The 15,568-nt window shown below is 32.6% G+C and overlaps 1 protein-coding gene across 1 annotated transcript; it reads left to right on the forward strand.

Moving 5' to 3' along the window:
- Positions 1 to 7,575: 7,575 nt before the first annotated feature.
- Positions 7,576 to 14,773, forward strand: LOC107696683 (lipoprotein lipase-like). The gene is made up of 11 exons (XM_016497144.1): positions 7,576 to 7,753; positions 8,524 to 8,699; positions 8,862 to 9,041; positions 9,954 to 10,062; positions 10,234 to 10,376; positions 11,364 to 11,394; positions 11,945 to 12,187; positions 12,285 to 12,405; positions 13,173 to 13,349; positions 14,274 to 14,381; positions 14,488 to 14,773. Exons 1-11 carry the CDS (start codon positions 7,666 to 7,668, stop codon positions 14,624 to 14,626), a joined length of 1,515 nt encoding a protein of 504 aa, XP_016352630.1. The 5' UTR covers positions 7,576 to 7,665; the 3' UTR covers positions 14,627 to 14,773.
- Positions 14,774 to 15,568: the final 795 nt, after the last annotated feature.

Consider the following 15,568-nt stretch of genomic DNA (forward strand, 5'->3'; position numbering starts at 1 on the left):
TGAAGCAGCACAACTGTTTTCAACATTGATAATAATCAGAAATGTTTCTTGAGCAGCAAATCAGCATATTAGAATGATTTCTGAAGGATCATGTGACACTGAAGCCTGAAAATTCAGCTTTGATCACAGCAATCAATTACCTTTTACAATATTTTCACATAGAAAACAGTTGTTTTAAATAGTAAAAATATTTCACAATATTCCAGTTTTTATTGTATTTTGGTGAGCAGCTTTCAAAAACATTAAAAAAAAATCTTACTTCATTGGTATCGTTTACATTAAAAAATCTTACTTCATTGGTATTGTATATATAGAGAGGAGTGACTCTATATACAATAACGTCAACTTTAAATGCTTAATCTTTACTTTCTTCCATGCAGCTTGAAGAAACCATATTTTATTGCCTGCTGTTATTGTTGCATGCTGGAGTGTTGTGCATGGACACACAGTGCACCTCCTTAAGGATTTCTTGATTTAAATAAACACATTTGAGAAACTGCAAAAAAGGACAAGTGATAGAAATACAGTGGAGAGAGAGAGAGTGTGTAGCTGTATCACTGAAAGAAAAAATATCCTCCCACAGGAAGTGCATCTGCATATCCTCATGCCCTATTATGGTAAAAACACCCAAAAAAGCATGTGGGCACCTTGGGAATAGACGGATTTTATAGTGTGAGTCAAGAGCATAGCTGAGGTCCTGAGAATGAAGTCCAACACTGACAGCAAACACTGCACGACTGTAAACAGCACAAATGCACTTCAGTTGATACACACTCAGGGCTATTACAGTCAACAAAACTACAACCAAAATCATAAAAAGGATTTTTGTTACTTGAAATAAAATAAACACTTACTGCAATTAAATAAAATATATGTACTAAATAAACTACATTTATTTGAGCTAGTTGCCAAGGAAACATTTCAAAACATATATATATATATATATATATAAACAAAACTAAAATATAAGTATAATATATTGAAATAGCATAAAATAATATATTAAAAACTATTGAAAAAATAATTATTTTACATATCAAAACCTATAATACTGTAGTATCTCAATCACATTAAAATAACACAGGCACATATATGTTTAGCTGTTGCTTCTATTCAAATTTAATAATTTTCATTGACAATTTCTGTCACCTATATAGCATATATATATATATATATATATATATATATAACACATCAGCTTCAAAGTATAATATATTGAAATAGCATAAAATAATATATTAAAAACTATTGAAAAAATAATTATTTTACATATCAAAACCTATAATACTGTAGTATCTCAATCACATTAAAATAACACAGGCACATATATGTTTAGCTGTTGCTTCTATTCAAATTTAATAATTTTCATTGACAATTTCTGTCACCTATATAGCATATATATATATATATATATATATATATATAACTCATCAGCTTCCAACTTCCGTAAGTTATAACCTCAATCCATCTGACAGATGCTTAAATCTAAAGTGTACATGTACATTTGACCAGCACTATGTTAGCATGTGAAGCTTTAAACACATCCAACATTGATTATCAGAAATTTTTCTTGAGGAGCAAATAAGCACATTAGAATGATTTCTGAGTGATCATTTGACACTGAAGACTGGACATTTTACTAGATGTTCACATAGAAAACAGTTCTTTTAAATTAGAATACTATTTCACAATATTGCTGTTTTTTTCTGTGTTTTTGATCAAATAAATGCAGCTTTGGTGAGCAGAAAATGCTTCTTTTAAAACCTTTTAAAAATGTTGAATTGTTGCTGAATTTTAGAATACCATAAGTATGAAGACTACCATCTTCAAAGTTTAAAATAAATAAATAAATAAATGCCCTAAATAAATAAATCAACAAAATGACAGATTTAGAACTCATATGAATTGATGATGCTTTTACAACAGCAGTAACTATGTTGTTTTGACAGACACTTTTAAAGGTTAAAGGTAAATCAGACAGAACCAGACAGCATTAAATCAAGCCGTCTTTTGAGGGTCGTTACTGAGAGACTGGCTGAAACAAGCCAAAGGGCCATAACGACCATAGGGAGGAGAGAGACAGACACGTTTGGATGAAATCTCTCTCTCTCCTTCATCCTCCAGCCCTGTATTCCTACTGTAAAAAATGACCATGAATTTAACGGTAAAAGACTGTAAAAATGCTACAGTAAAAACCTGTTAAATGGTTAACGGTAATTTCCCCTACTATATACGGTGAAAAACTGTATTGGACATTACATGTAATTTTACGGTAGTATACCGTTTTTGGAAGTGAAAAAGACTGTATAATTTACAGTGAATAACCGTAAATTGACATTCCCATAATTCCCTGCATTACGTTTCAAATTTGATGTTTTTTTGTTGAAATAACTATGTTTCTTCTTAGTTTTTTCTTATCAGTTTTGTATATTAGGGTTGCATGTTACACCTAATGTTGTTAACTGAATGTTTATTGCATTATTTCAGTTTCATGTGTGTTACCATGATGGTGTTTAGCGTTTGTGTGAATGACACTGTGCACCTTCTATATATGTTATTATTTAAAAGCTGCTTGTGATGGGCTTTGGTTCATCGTGTGACTTTCTCATCACCACCTGCATTTGGTGGTTATCAGTGTATTACAAAGCTACAAAACAGATTTCAGTACTTCAATAATGTAGGTATATTAACATTATTTCAGTTAATGAAATTACGGTATTTAACTGTAAATTTAAGTTAAAACTGTAAAACCTAAAATGTTGCTACCGTATTTTTTACGTAAAAAATCCGGCAACCACAGCTGCCGTTTTTTTACCGTAAATTTTACTGAATTTTTTTAACAGTGTTCTGCTCTAGATGATTTAGAGATCATGACCTAAAAGTGTTTTATAGTCTAGATAAACACTTTTAAGGGGTTTTGGAGGTAGTTGTGATACTGCTGTAGACCATGAGTCACTCATTGAGAACGGCACATGAGTTTATATTACATTAGCTGGACGTGTAAGTCATGAGATATGATGCTGCTGATGAGGTCTGGCAGATGTCTTCAGCCAAACACATCAGACCGCAAAGCATTTTGACACACTGCAAAAGACCTGAATGTAATTTCACAATACCACTGTGAGACTGAGATGTTACTATAATAAAGCTGATCGTAAATTAAGCTACTCTATTATGGGTTAAAATAAAACACTGATTAAAAAGGTCTACATGAAATTAAAATTCACACTATATATACTGTACTTTCTTAAAGGAATAGCTCACCGAAATATGTAAATTGTCTGAATATGTCCTCACCCTCAGGCCATCCGAGATGTAGACGAATTTGTTTCTTCATCAGAGCAGATTTGTAGAAATGTAGCATTACATCATTTGCTCAGCAATGGATGCTCTGCAGTGAATGGGTGCCGTCAGAATGAGAGTCCAAACAGCTGATAAAAACATTACAATCCACACCACACCAGTCCATCAATTAATGTCTTGAGAAGCCAAAAGCTTCATTTTAACATTGCTTCCTGCTAAAATACAAGTTCATAATCCACAATAACGCTTCCTTCAGGGAAAAGTGGTCTGGTCTGAATCAGGAGAGAAATCTGCACAGCACCGTTTACAAGCCAAAACAGCTCTAAACAAATATGTGGCTGGATTTTGATGTGAGAGACAACAGGAGGAGGACTTTTTCACTGGACGAAGAGTTATTATGGATTATGGACTCATATTTTAGCCAGAAGCAACGATTTAAAGTTAAAAACGTCTTAATGATGGATTTGTTTCTTACAAACGCGCTGCTTTTGGCTTCATAAGATGTTAACTGATGGACTGGAGTGGATTAATGTGGATTACAGAGCATCCATTGGTGAGCAAGTGATGCACTGCTACATTTCTCCAAATTTTGTGTTTTATTGCCAAAACGGCAGCTGCATTTGAAAACCATCTAATTTTCTTCTCTTCTTCATCCATCTAATATGATCTACTTTTCAAATAATAACATATCACAGAAACAGAGATGAAATAGCGTTTCAGTCTGTAATGCTGCATTTGTTCATGTGAAGCAGTAAGATGAAATTTCAAATGTCATAAAACAATCTCTTGATGACTGGAACAGGACCTGAAGGGAAACGAAACGACATTCCAGAATTGCAGCAGCTCAGTGTCACATTTCATCATATTCCACATATTATGGCCTGGCATAGAATTCTGGCATCAAGAGTGCTTTGGTCAGTATTACAATAGAAACTGCAGATTAGATCTGCTCAGACCTCTGATCATGTAGAGTTCATTAGTTCACACTCTTAAAGGAACAGTACATGCAAAAATGAATGGTCCCTGATCACCATTTATTTTTTATTTTGTGTAAAAACCCAGCATTTCCCCAAACATTTCTTTTGTGTTTCATAGCAGAAAAAAAAATATTGTTTTTAAACAATTTAAGGGTCAGTAAATGATGATATAGGACTCATTTTTGGATGAACAATCCCTGTAAAGTCAGATGGGCTTCAGTTTATTCTAGTTTTATGTTCTGTGATATGACAGAACGTAATGCAATATGCAAATATTTGAGATAAATAACTACACATAATGGCCAGTGTTGTTTTAGTATCATTGAGATACTCTTATAGTTTTTATTAATATTTAGAAGTTTTATTTTTATATTTCCATTTTAATTTTACATTACATTAATGTTACATTTTTAGTCATTTTGTTGTGTTTTTGTCATTTGTAATTAGTTTTAGGTTGTTGTTGTTTTTTAAACATGCCTATATAGTTTTGGTTTTATTTTAGTTTTAGTTTATTTAATTATTTTGTACATCAAGTTAAACTAAATGAAAAAATAAATGTTGCTTTGTCATAAAACGTTTTTTTTTCTTTCAGTTTATATTTATTCAATTTCAAGTAACGTGAATTTTTTATGGTTTTATTTTTTAATTAACTTTGATCATGAGTAATAATTAATAATGAAGAAATTAAGAAGGCTTGATAAAATGTATAAAGGTCAGTTTTCATTCATTCTCATTCATCAACACTAGCTTCTCTATTCTTTTTGTATTCTATCTATTTGTTTTCTTTTTATTTATTATACAATTAACAAAAAACAAAAAAGGCCTCTAACACTAGCTTGCTCGGTTCCTTTTATATTCTATCTGTTTTCTTTTTATTTACTATATCATTTTTTAATTTTATATTGTTAGTCTAACTGAGACTTGTCATAGCACTTGCATATCATTGCTCTTTAGTTGATTTTGATTGCTTCCATTGTCCTCATTTGTAAGTCGCTTTGGATAAACGCATCTACTAAATGACTAAATGTAAATGTAAACCTTATAGCCAATTTTCATGTGTACATGACCTTTCCTAGGTCAGAGCAGAGGTCGAAAGTCAAAGTCTTGGTGACTCTTTTAAGGAATGATTTGTCATTGATGAGTGACAGCTGCCCTCTAGTGGTGAGATCTGGAATAACGGACACTCCTTATTTCAACTACACAGGACTCTCAAAACCTTAGTGAGATGAAAGGTTTCATAAAACAGAAGTGCTTTCACTTGTCATCAGGGGGCGCTATAGTACATAAAGAAAGGCAGATTATATTAATCTGAAATACAGTAGTAGCTAATTATTTGACGTATTGTGTCTTTGCTTGTAATCTTGTGAAACTGTATGCTTATCATATTATCACATTCATATGCCATGTGTTTATATGATACTTCAAGATATCATATACCAAAGTACATGTCCTAAAAGATGATAAAAACGTGTGTTTTTATTAATGCTAATCAATGCTATAAATAGAAATGTTACAAACAAAGCCCAAATAAGAGCAATAATTCATAATTAATTAATAAAAACATTCCTTAATTTTATCTGCATATCAGATTAATATCATTAATATCTGGCCAGACTTGATGCACTATAATGCCTCCTGTTGGCTGTTCCTCAAAGAGCAGCAGTAAATGTCTTGTAGAAACCTCCTGCTGTCAACATTTGATTTTTTACCATGGTATTACCATCTGATACATCACTCTCACCATACGGTCAGAAAAGAGGGCTATGTCATCTCCACATTCTTTCCATGAAAAAAAAAAAAAAAAAGCTCATATCTGAGATATTTAATGCTCTGAGTGCTGACATAAACTCCTGGGGTGAGTTTCTTCAGATCATGTATCAGTGTTTCTTCAGCTTTTATAAAGTGTGTTATATAAAAGCCTAATTAAAATCACTGGAAACTGACTTCATACATGCACTAAACATCACTGCAACACCAGCTAATTCACAGACTTTGAGCAACAGTGAGGTTTGCAGAAAATTCTTGCTCTGAACTGAACTGAAGCTCAATGCAGTGCTGAAATTTATGCACAATGTTCTTGTTTGGCAAAACACTGGAACATTGATTTAAGCATTTATGAAAACTGTTTCAAAGAAGATTGCATAGTCTGCTGATACAGTTTATCAAATTCATGTTGACAGTTGCATAACGAGGATCTGGCATGATATATAGGCTATAATGCAAACATGAGACTCACTGCCAGATTGACAGAAAGAGAAAGAATTTGAGAGAAAGACTGTACAACAAAGTGTTTTGAGTCTCTTATTAGGGAAAATGACGAAAGAGATCTCAAATAAAAATAAATAAATAAAAGCTTGCGCAGATAAATGAGAATAATTTAATCAGACTTTTAAAAAAATGTAAAAAATTAAAAATAAAACAATAAAAAAATTAAAGAATTAAAAAAAATATTACATTGAAAAAAGTTTTAAAAGATAAATACAATTTAAATTTAAAATAAAAATACAAAATAAATCAACTTGATTATGGTTTCAGTGTGTATGTTTAAAGACTAAAATGCCACAAGATGCCACATATTCTTTGCAAAAATCCCAAAGGAATTCTAACAGGAGAAATAAGATCATACTGGAACACCTGTAATTCTGAAGAATAATAGCATTACTTTAGGATGATTTGACAAATTATATCAAAATAAACTTCTGAAATCAGAGTTATAATGTCTAAAGTGTTTTTTTTTTACTTAGCAATAAAAGAATATAAACAAATATAGAAACAGATACAGACATAAACAAATACAATAAGGCTATAATCATTTAAACCAAAAATAGACAATAATGAATGAATTAATTAATATAAAATTAATTAAATAAGACATTTGTGTAATGGAAATATATATAAAGCCATCCTTTTTAAAATATTTTTTATAATAAATCACCAAAAAAAAAAAAACATGATATACGTTTACAATATCCAATCTAATTTATCACACTTTTACTGAGTGAATCCAGAAGCTTCTGCATAACTATTTTAGCGTTTAGCATCACAATGTTTAAATCTTCAGGCTGAACACAAAGGCTAAAGCAACTCATTCATGCATATGCAGTTGTTTACGTCACGCTTGTGATTGACAGATGTATGAATGTAAATCTCGCTCCTTTGATTTGCTGAAGTGCCCCCGATAACCACGCCCCCCGCGCACTTTCAACCAATCGCTGAAGAGCACGGAAAAAGCACGCATTGTTCAGTATAAATGCATTGAGCAGCAGCAGGTTCACAGATAAATAAAACTCGGAGCCTCCGTGGGCTGGTTATACTGGGATCATTAGCTTACAACTATTTATTTATACTGTACCCTACAATTAAAATTATTTATTTATTCTGTACTATGGGAACAGAAGGTTTCTGGCTGCTGGTTATCGGATTTTCTCTTATTGCGAGCGAACCAATCTCCAACTCCACTGAAGTGTTTGCTAGTAAGTTTTTGACCATCAAAATGATGTAGATGCTACTATTAAAATGTGTATTTCTGTTTAATCTTCCATTTACATTTGTTTATTTGTAATATATATATATATATGGAAAAAACAAATAAATAAAATTAAAATTAAATAAAAAAATATAAATAAATAAAATGAGTAAAACCTAAATTAAAGATAATGAAGTCTATTATTAATTTATTTATTTAGCAATGTACAATTATTAAGGGAATTAAGCTCGGGGTTACTAAAATTATTGAAAAAAATATTTTGTTAACTGAAATAAAACTGAAATAAAATGTAAATATTAGAATGAATCAATAAGTTAAAGCACTAAAATTGCAAACTGTAAATATGTGTCTCTGTGTTTGTTTTGCAATAAGAATGCATTGCAATCAACTGTATTTAGATAAACAAATACATGCATATGTGGAATTGACTAGGGCACAGGTCCAGGATCAGTGTAGTTGCATTTTTATATGATCCACTTAATTGCATATACACTGACTCTGGATCAGCAAGTCCAGTTCAGTTTTATTTCATTTCCACAATACGCAGTGTTTCAAAGCAGCTTTACAGAGAATAATGGCTTACAAGCCAAAGTGGTGAGCAAAGTGGATGAGGAAATATCTTGTGAAGAACCCTTGCTCCTCCGGATTTCACATATATAATGACTACAATACAGGCCAAAATAAACTACAGAACGTTATTAAATAGATGCACATGCTAAAGTGATTGATGATATTAACAGGTGCTGTTTGTTTCAGGAAACTCCACTGAGCTGACAGTGGACTACAGTGACATCGAGTCCAAGTTCTCCATCAGAAACCCAGAATTCCCTGACGAGGATCTTTGCTATCTCGTCCCGGGACAACGGGACTCTATTTTGGACTGCAACTTCAAAAATGATTCCCAAACCTTCCTCATTATCCACGGATGGTCGGTGAGTTCACACATGCAGTTTGTCTGTTTTCAAACAACGCTCTAGAGTTAATGTCCTTCCCTTATTTTCCCCTATATGAACTGCATGTGTTTATGTAACTGGTACTTCATTTATTTTGCTATATTACTGTAGTATAATAAATAACGGTGGTGTCACCTGTAGGTCGCGGGTCTGTTTGAGAGCTGGGTCTATAAGCTGGTGTCGGCTCTGTTTGAACGTGAACCCAGTGCCAATGTCATTGTGGTGGACTGGCTGGATCGGGCCAGCAAACACTACCCCAAATCAGCAGAAAACACCGGACTGGTGGGGGCAGACGTGGCCAAGTTTGTCAACTGGCTGGAGGTACTATGTGCAGAGAAACACATTGTTAGCATTGTTCATTTTATTGCTGGAGCATTTTTGTAATGACAGTCGACCGAATGTTACCCCACATCACTACCGTGACAAAAAACATGCCTAGGTCACGACTTGTATCTCTACAGCTTCTTCAAAAAATGAGCAAAAAATAAAATAATTAATTGCTGATAATGAAGTTTATTCATTTATTTATTTATTAAATTATTATGGAAATTAAGCCCAGGGTTATTATTAACCAAAACTAAAACACTGAAATAAAATATAAATATTACATGAAACTAAATGTTAGAACTAAAATAAGCTGAAATAAGAAATAGAGTTGAAGCACTAAAATTACAAATTGGAAATGAATACAACTAAAACTGAACTAAAACAGAAACAAAAAAAATAGTATTATTTAAATACAATCTAAAACTAATAAAAATGGAAAAAGCACATAAGACAATGACTTAAACTAAAACGATTAAAAACATTAATTGAGAAAAGCTGAAATAAAATATATATTTTCGATGAAAAACAAAGCGAAAATTAGAAATAATAGAAATGTTACCTTGGCACTAAAATTATACCTGGAAATAAATTAAAACTAAAACAAAGCACATCAAAATACTAAAAATTTAATTTAAATTAAAACTGAAAATATAAAATCAAAGCTCATTCAAAATGTAAATAAAAACTTTAAGTATATAAAGTATTTAAGCATATAAATAATCATATGTAAGTATATAAAAAATACAAAAATAACACTGATCCATCTCAATTATCAGCAATACAGAAGATATTAATAGTCTAATTTCTCATTTATAAAGAATACATATAAAGAGTGAAATATAAAGCAGACATGTTCTTGCAGGCTTTATCGGTCTCATTCAGTTATTTGTTTGTGTTGTTGTGAAGGAGATGGACTATCCTCTGGAAAAAGTGCATCTGTTAGGCTACAGTCTCGGTGCACATGTGGCCGGTGTCGCAGGAAACCTCACCAACAACAAGGTCAACAGAATCACAGGTGTGAAGACCTTCATATGCTGCTCTACTCAAACGCTTCATTTCTGTCCCAGAAGAAACTTTGCCAGATGTTTGTTAGTCCAAAAATTCCTCCGTAGAATCTCAACAGACACAAGTGAGTTACACAGTAAGAGTTCAGAGCTATAAAATGCCATTTTCTCGTGCTTTTCAGGTCTGGACCCCGCGGGCCCCAGCTTTGAGAATGCTGACCATCTGAGGCGTCTGTCACCCGATGATGCCACCTTTGTGGACGTCCTGCACACAAACACCAGAGGCTCGCCGAACCTCAGCATCGGCATCCATTACTGCATTCTAGTATTATTGTTATACTGTTATAGTATTTAGTAATATTTAGAATTTATTATTTATTTTCAGTTTCAATTTTTTTTGTTTAGTGTTAATTGATTTCAGTTTCAGTTATTTTAGTACTTATTTTAGCTATTGATTTTAATACTTATTTAGTTATTATTTTTAATCAATTTTTAAAAACCTTTTGTCATTTTTATTAGTTTTTAATAAATTTTTATTTATTTTATTTTTATTTTTGTTTTAATGTAATACTTTTTCAACTAATATATATATATATATATATATATAATTTCATCTTTATTTCAATTACCAAAATTATTTTTTATAGTTTTAGTTAACAATAACAATGCTGTTAAAAGTAAAATGCTACATCTATTAAAATAAATTGTGTGCTTTTGTAATTTTTTTGTAATATCATTACTTTATATATTTCTGTTTTGCTTTAATTTTATAATAGTTTCAGTGTTAGTAATTTAATTAACTCAACTTAAATTTATTTCAGTTAGTTGCCAAGGCAACATTTCACATTTTAAATATTTAAATATTTTAAATATTTAATTTCAGCTTTACCAAAACTGATTTTAATAGTTATAATTCACAATAACAGCACTAATAGTAAAATGCAATTTTGTTATGTGCTTTTGTCATTTGAATTCGTTTTTGTTGTTAATATTTAGCTTTAATATTTATTTCCGCTTTAGTAAATTTAGTATTTCAACATGAAAACTCTCGGAGGGATTGGCATGGTAATGTACATGATAATGTTAATGTATTTGGTCTTGGCGGAATAGATCTGCTACGATGCTGCTGCTGCAGCAGGGCAAGTACTGAGACTTGCTGCCAATACATCCACAACATGCTGCTGTAAGCATGTAAGAAATACTGCTGCTGCACATATAACACATATGAATAACCCCCATATAGCATACATGAATCACCCTGTAGCAGATCTATACAGGTGGAGCTGGGGAAGGTGGAGGGTTTCTGAAGTGCGCTGCAAACTGCTACAGCAAACAAAAGCCAGGTATTTGAATATTGAGCAGTAAGCTCATTGGCTACCGATACAGCAGAGAACCAATCAGCTGCCATGTGACAATGATGTCGCCATGTCAGATTGCACTAGACCTATCGGACTGCGCCATCTAGAGTCTCATGCCAGAACTCTGTATTTATATCGTTTGTAAAAGCGTAGGACCATAAAATGTTCGTCCAATCATATCCCTCGGTCCAAGGGCTTCGATAGGCTGTCCGACCTGCTTGTCAACGTATGTATTTGCAAACCTCCGTGCACACTGTTTGTGCAGACATGATACAACATCAGCACTTTCCATTACACTATTGCAGACCTGAGTGAGATTGGAAGGCATTGTATTTCAGTATAGTTGCCAAGGCAACATATGCATGTTTTTTAAGTTAAAGCTTTTCATCTAATATTTATATTTCAGCATTGTTTCAATTACTGAAGATGATTTTTATTAACTGTTATTATCTATTATCAATTAAAATCAATTCCTAAGTAAGACAGTAAGTCATAAACCTTCAGCCTGTGTTTTTGTCCCTTTGACCTCTGTCAGACATGGACCAGATCGTCAAATGCTCGCACGAGCGCTCCATTCACCTGTTCATCGACTCACTGGTGAACCGGGCGTACCAGAGCTGGGCGTATCGCTGCAGCTCCAGAGACGCCTTCAACAAGGGCCTGTGTCTGAGCTGCCGCAAGAACCGCTGCAACAAACTCGGCTACGGCGTCAACAAGATCCGCAGTGCCAGGAGCGCCAAGATGTACCTCAAGACCCGCGACATGATGCCGTTTAAGGGTGAGAACGCCCAGAACGCTCAGAAAATGTACTACAAATCTACATCTAGTTTGTACTTTTGTGAGTTTTCATATTCGTCTCTCTCGTTCTCTCGCAGTGTTTCATTACCAGATTAAGCTGCATCTGTTCAGCGACAAAAACATGACTTTGCTGGAGCAGCCGATGAAAGTGTCTCTGTTCGGCACGGCCGATGAGAGGGACGACATCGCTGTCACTGTGTGAGTCCCCTTATTTTAACCCTGGACTGATGTTTTTATTTAAGATTTTCAGTTTTTTAAGGAATTGTATGGTACTCAATTATATTTATGGAATAGTTATAAACCACTCTTTGAGTGTAGACCTGAAAATGAAATTTCTAACTTGCTGTAAATTTAGAATGCTTTGTGACACAGACATAAGTTTAAAGAAAGAACAAAATAGTTACTAGAAGTTTAAGGTTATTATTATGAAAATGAATTTTTTTATATTTTTTTTTATTTTATATGAAATATACATTTTGCAAAACGTGTTATACTCTAAAACTGCATTTGGTTCCAAATTCAATGCTGATATTTTTTAAATGTTTTTTAAACAAGTCTCTTCTGCTCACCAAGGCTGCATTTATTTGATTAAAAATACAGTAAAAACCTGTAATATTGTGAAATATTTTTACTATTTAAAACAACTGTTTACAATGTCAATATATTGTGAAATGCAATTTATTTCTGTGATCAAATCTGAATTTTCAGCATCATTACTCCAGTCTTCAGTGTCACATGATCCTTCAGAAATCATTCTAATATGTTGATTTGCTTCACAAGAAAAGGGTTAAACCGTTTAAAAAAAAAAAAATTGGACTAATTCAGTGGCCCTAAAAAGACACTTACATCACACTTCAAAATTTCTGAATATTATTAGATACAAAATACCACAGCAGTTTTAAATAAAGTTACATGACAGGGGGGGGACGATAAATCATAAAATATGTCTTATGTTTTGGATGCAGGCCCAGCATGAGCACCAACAGCACCATCTCGTTCCTGCTGACATCTGACAAAGACATCGGCGAGCTGCTGATGCTGAGCTTACACTGGGAGAAAGAGTCCTATCTCTACGGCTTCTTCAGCACCAATCAGTTCATGATCCGCAAAATGAGGATCAAATCTGGAGAAACACAGTCCAGGTGAGTCATTTCAGATCATAGAGCCATTACTGCAGCTCCATAGCTGCTATTAGCGAATTAAAGTCATAACTGCATAAATGCACATATACAGTTTGGGGTCAGTTTATTCAGCAAGGATGCATGAAATGATCAAAAGTGACAGTAAAGATGGTTATTATGTTACAAAAGACTTCTATTTCAAATAAATGCTGTTCTTTTGAACTTTCTATTCATCTGTGAATCCTGAAAAATAAAATTGATCACAGTTTTGCAAAAATATTGGGCAGCACAAGTGTTTTCAACATTGAAAATAATTAGAAATGTTTCTTGAGCAGCATATTATGATTTCTGAAGGATCATGTGGCACTGAAGACTTGAGTAATGATGCTGAAAATTCAGCTGCACATCACAGAAATAAATTATATTTTAACATATTTTCACATAGAAAACAGCTATTTTAAATTGTAATAATATTTCACAATTTTACAGATTGTACTGTATTTTTTTTGCTGAAATAAATGCAGCTTTGACGAGCAGAAGAGACTCTATAAAAAACATTAAGAAATCTTACTGTCCCCAAACTTTTGAATAGTAGTGTATTTTACACAAATTATTTATGTTGCACAACATTTAAGTTGAACTGAGCCATAACCGAAAATGTTTAATATCTCATTTAATATGTTTGAAGTGAATATCCTGATATATAGGATTTTACTATTGTATTATCACCACCATTTATGAATAAATGGTTATATTTCACAGTATTACTGATTTTACAGTATTTTGAATCAAATAAATGCTGCCTTGGTGTGCAGAAGAGACTTCTTTTAAAAACATTAAAAAGTTGCACTGTAAAAACATCAGACTGTACAACATACGGATTACTATAGTGAAAATAACACCAAAATGATTCATGTAAAATAAACATTTTCTTTTCTTTTGAAGGGTAATGTTCAGACCCAAAGATGGAGAATTTGGTTCACTGGTTCAGGGTGGAGACGCTGTTGTGTTTGTGAAGTCCAGCGAGACGCCGCAGAGCAGGAGAGAGCAGAGGTGACGACGGCTTCACTTTCACTGACTGTTAAGTCCAATATGAGGTCGTTTTCATATTCATATATTTCATATACAAAGCTCTCTCTTTCTGTTTCTGGATTTTCAGGCAGCACAGACTGAAACATCACGGGAGCTTCTTCAAACAGAGCATCAACGAAGCAACCGCAGACATGAGTAAATATAATCAATCAACAGAGATCATGACAGAAACCACCGCGCAGGTCAACACTACAAACGCTTTGTGATTTTATTAATGCCATCTGCACCAGATATACTGTATCTGAACATTTTCATTCGATGTGAAGTTGGGCTTGTGAATTTCACAGACTTCCAGGCAGTGTTGGGGAAAGTTACTTTTAAAAGTAATGCATTACAATATTGCGTCTCTCCATAAAAAAAGTAACTAATTACGTTACTTAGTTACTTTTTATGGAAAGTAATGTGTTACGTTACTTTTGCGTTACTTTTTAAATCTGGACAGGGCTTGCTTGTTTGTTTTTAAATTTAAAAAGTTATATTTTTGGCAAATATAAAAGCCGTTTCACACCAAAAGTGAAATGAATAAGCCTCAGGCTGAAGGGAACATGGGGACAGGAGAGCTGTCAGTCAATAAATTGGAAAAAAAAAATAGTTACTTGCGTTACTTATTTGAAAAAGTTACTCAGATATTCTCTTATAAATTAAAAAGTAATGCGTTACTTTACTAGTTACTTGGAAAAAAAGTAATTTGATTACGTAACTTGCGTTGCTTGTAATTCGTTACCCCCAACAATGCTTTACATTTGCATCCAAAATCAAAAGAAAAGAACAAAAACTATATACATATAAAGAAAATCTTGTATATAAAACACCAAATTCTCATGAATGTAATGCATTCAGACATTTTACTTTACCCTCAATGATGATTCACATTACTGTTATACAGTCATTTTCAAAATAGAGATAAAATAATGACAATTAAGTATAAAAATGCTCCTAAAAAATCCCTATGTTACAAAAAAAAAGGCTTCAGTGCAACATATCATTTCTTATTTCTTTCTTTTGATTTTGGGATGAAATTTGATTTTGTGAGATTCACTCAAACATACATAAAATGTATTTTTTCCCTTGTAGATTTATTGTGTGTGTGTAAAAAAAAAAAGAATTAATCCAACTTGATGGATTTGGTAGTTTATAGTTCAGAATAG

This window comes from Sinocyclocheilus anshuiensis, unplaced genomic scaffold (genome assembly GCF_001515605.1).
Source record: "Sinocyclocheilus anshuiensis isolate Anshui unplaced genomic scaffold, SAMN03320099.WGS_v1.1 scaffold217, whole genome shotgun sequence".
Taxonomy (NCBI): domain Eukaryota; kingdom Metazoa; phylum Chordata; class Actinopteri; order Cypriniformes; family Cyprinidae; genus Sinocyclocheilus; species Sinocyclocheilus anshuiensis.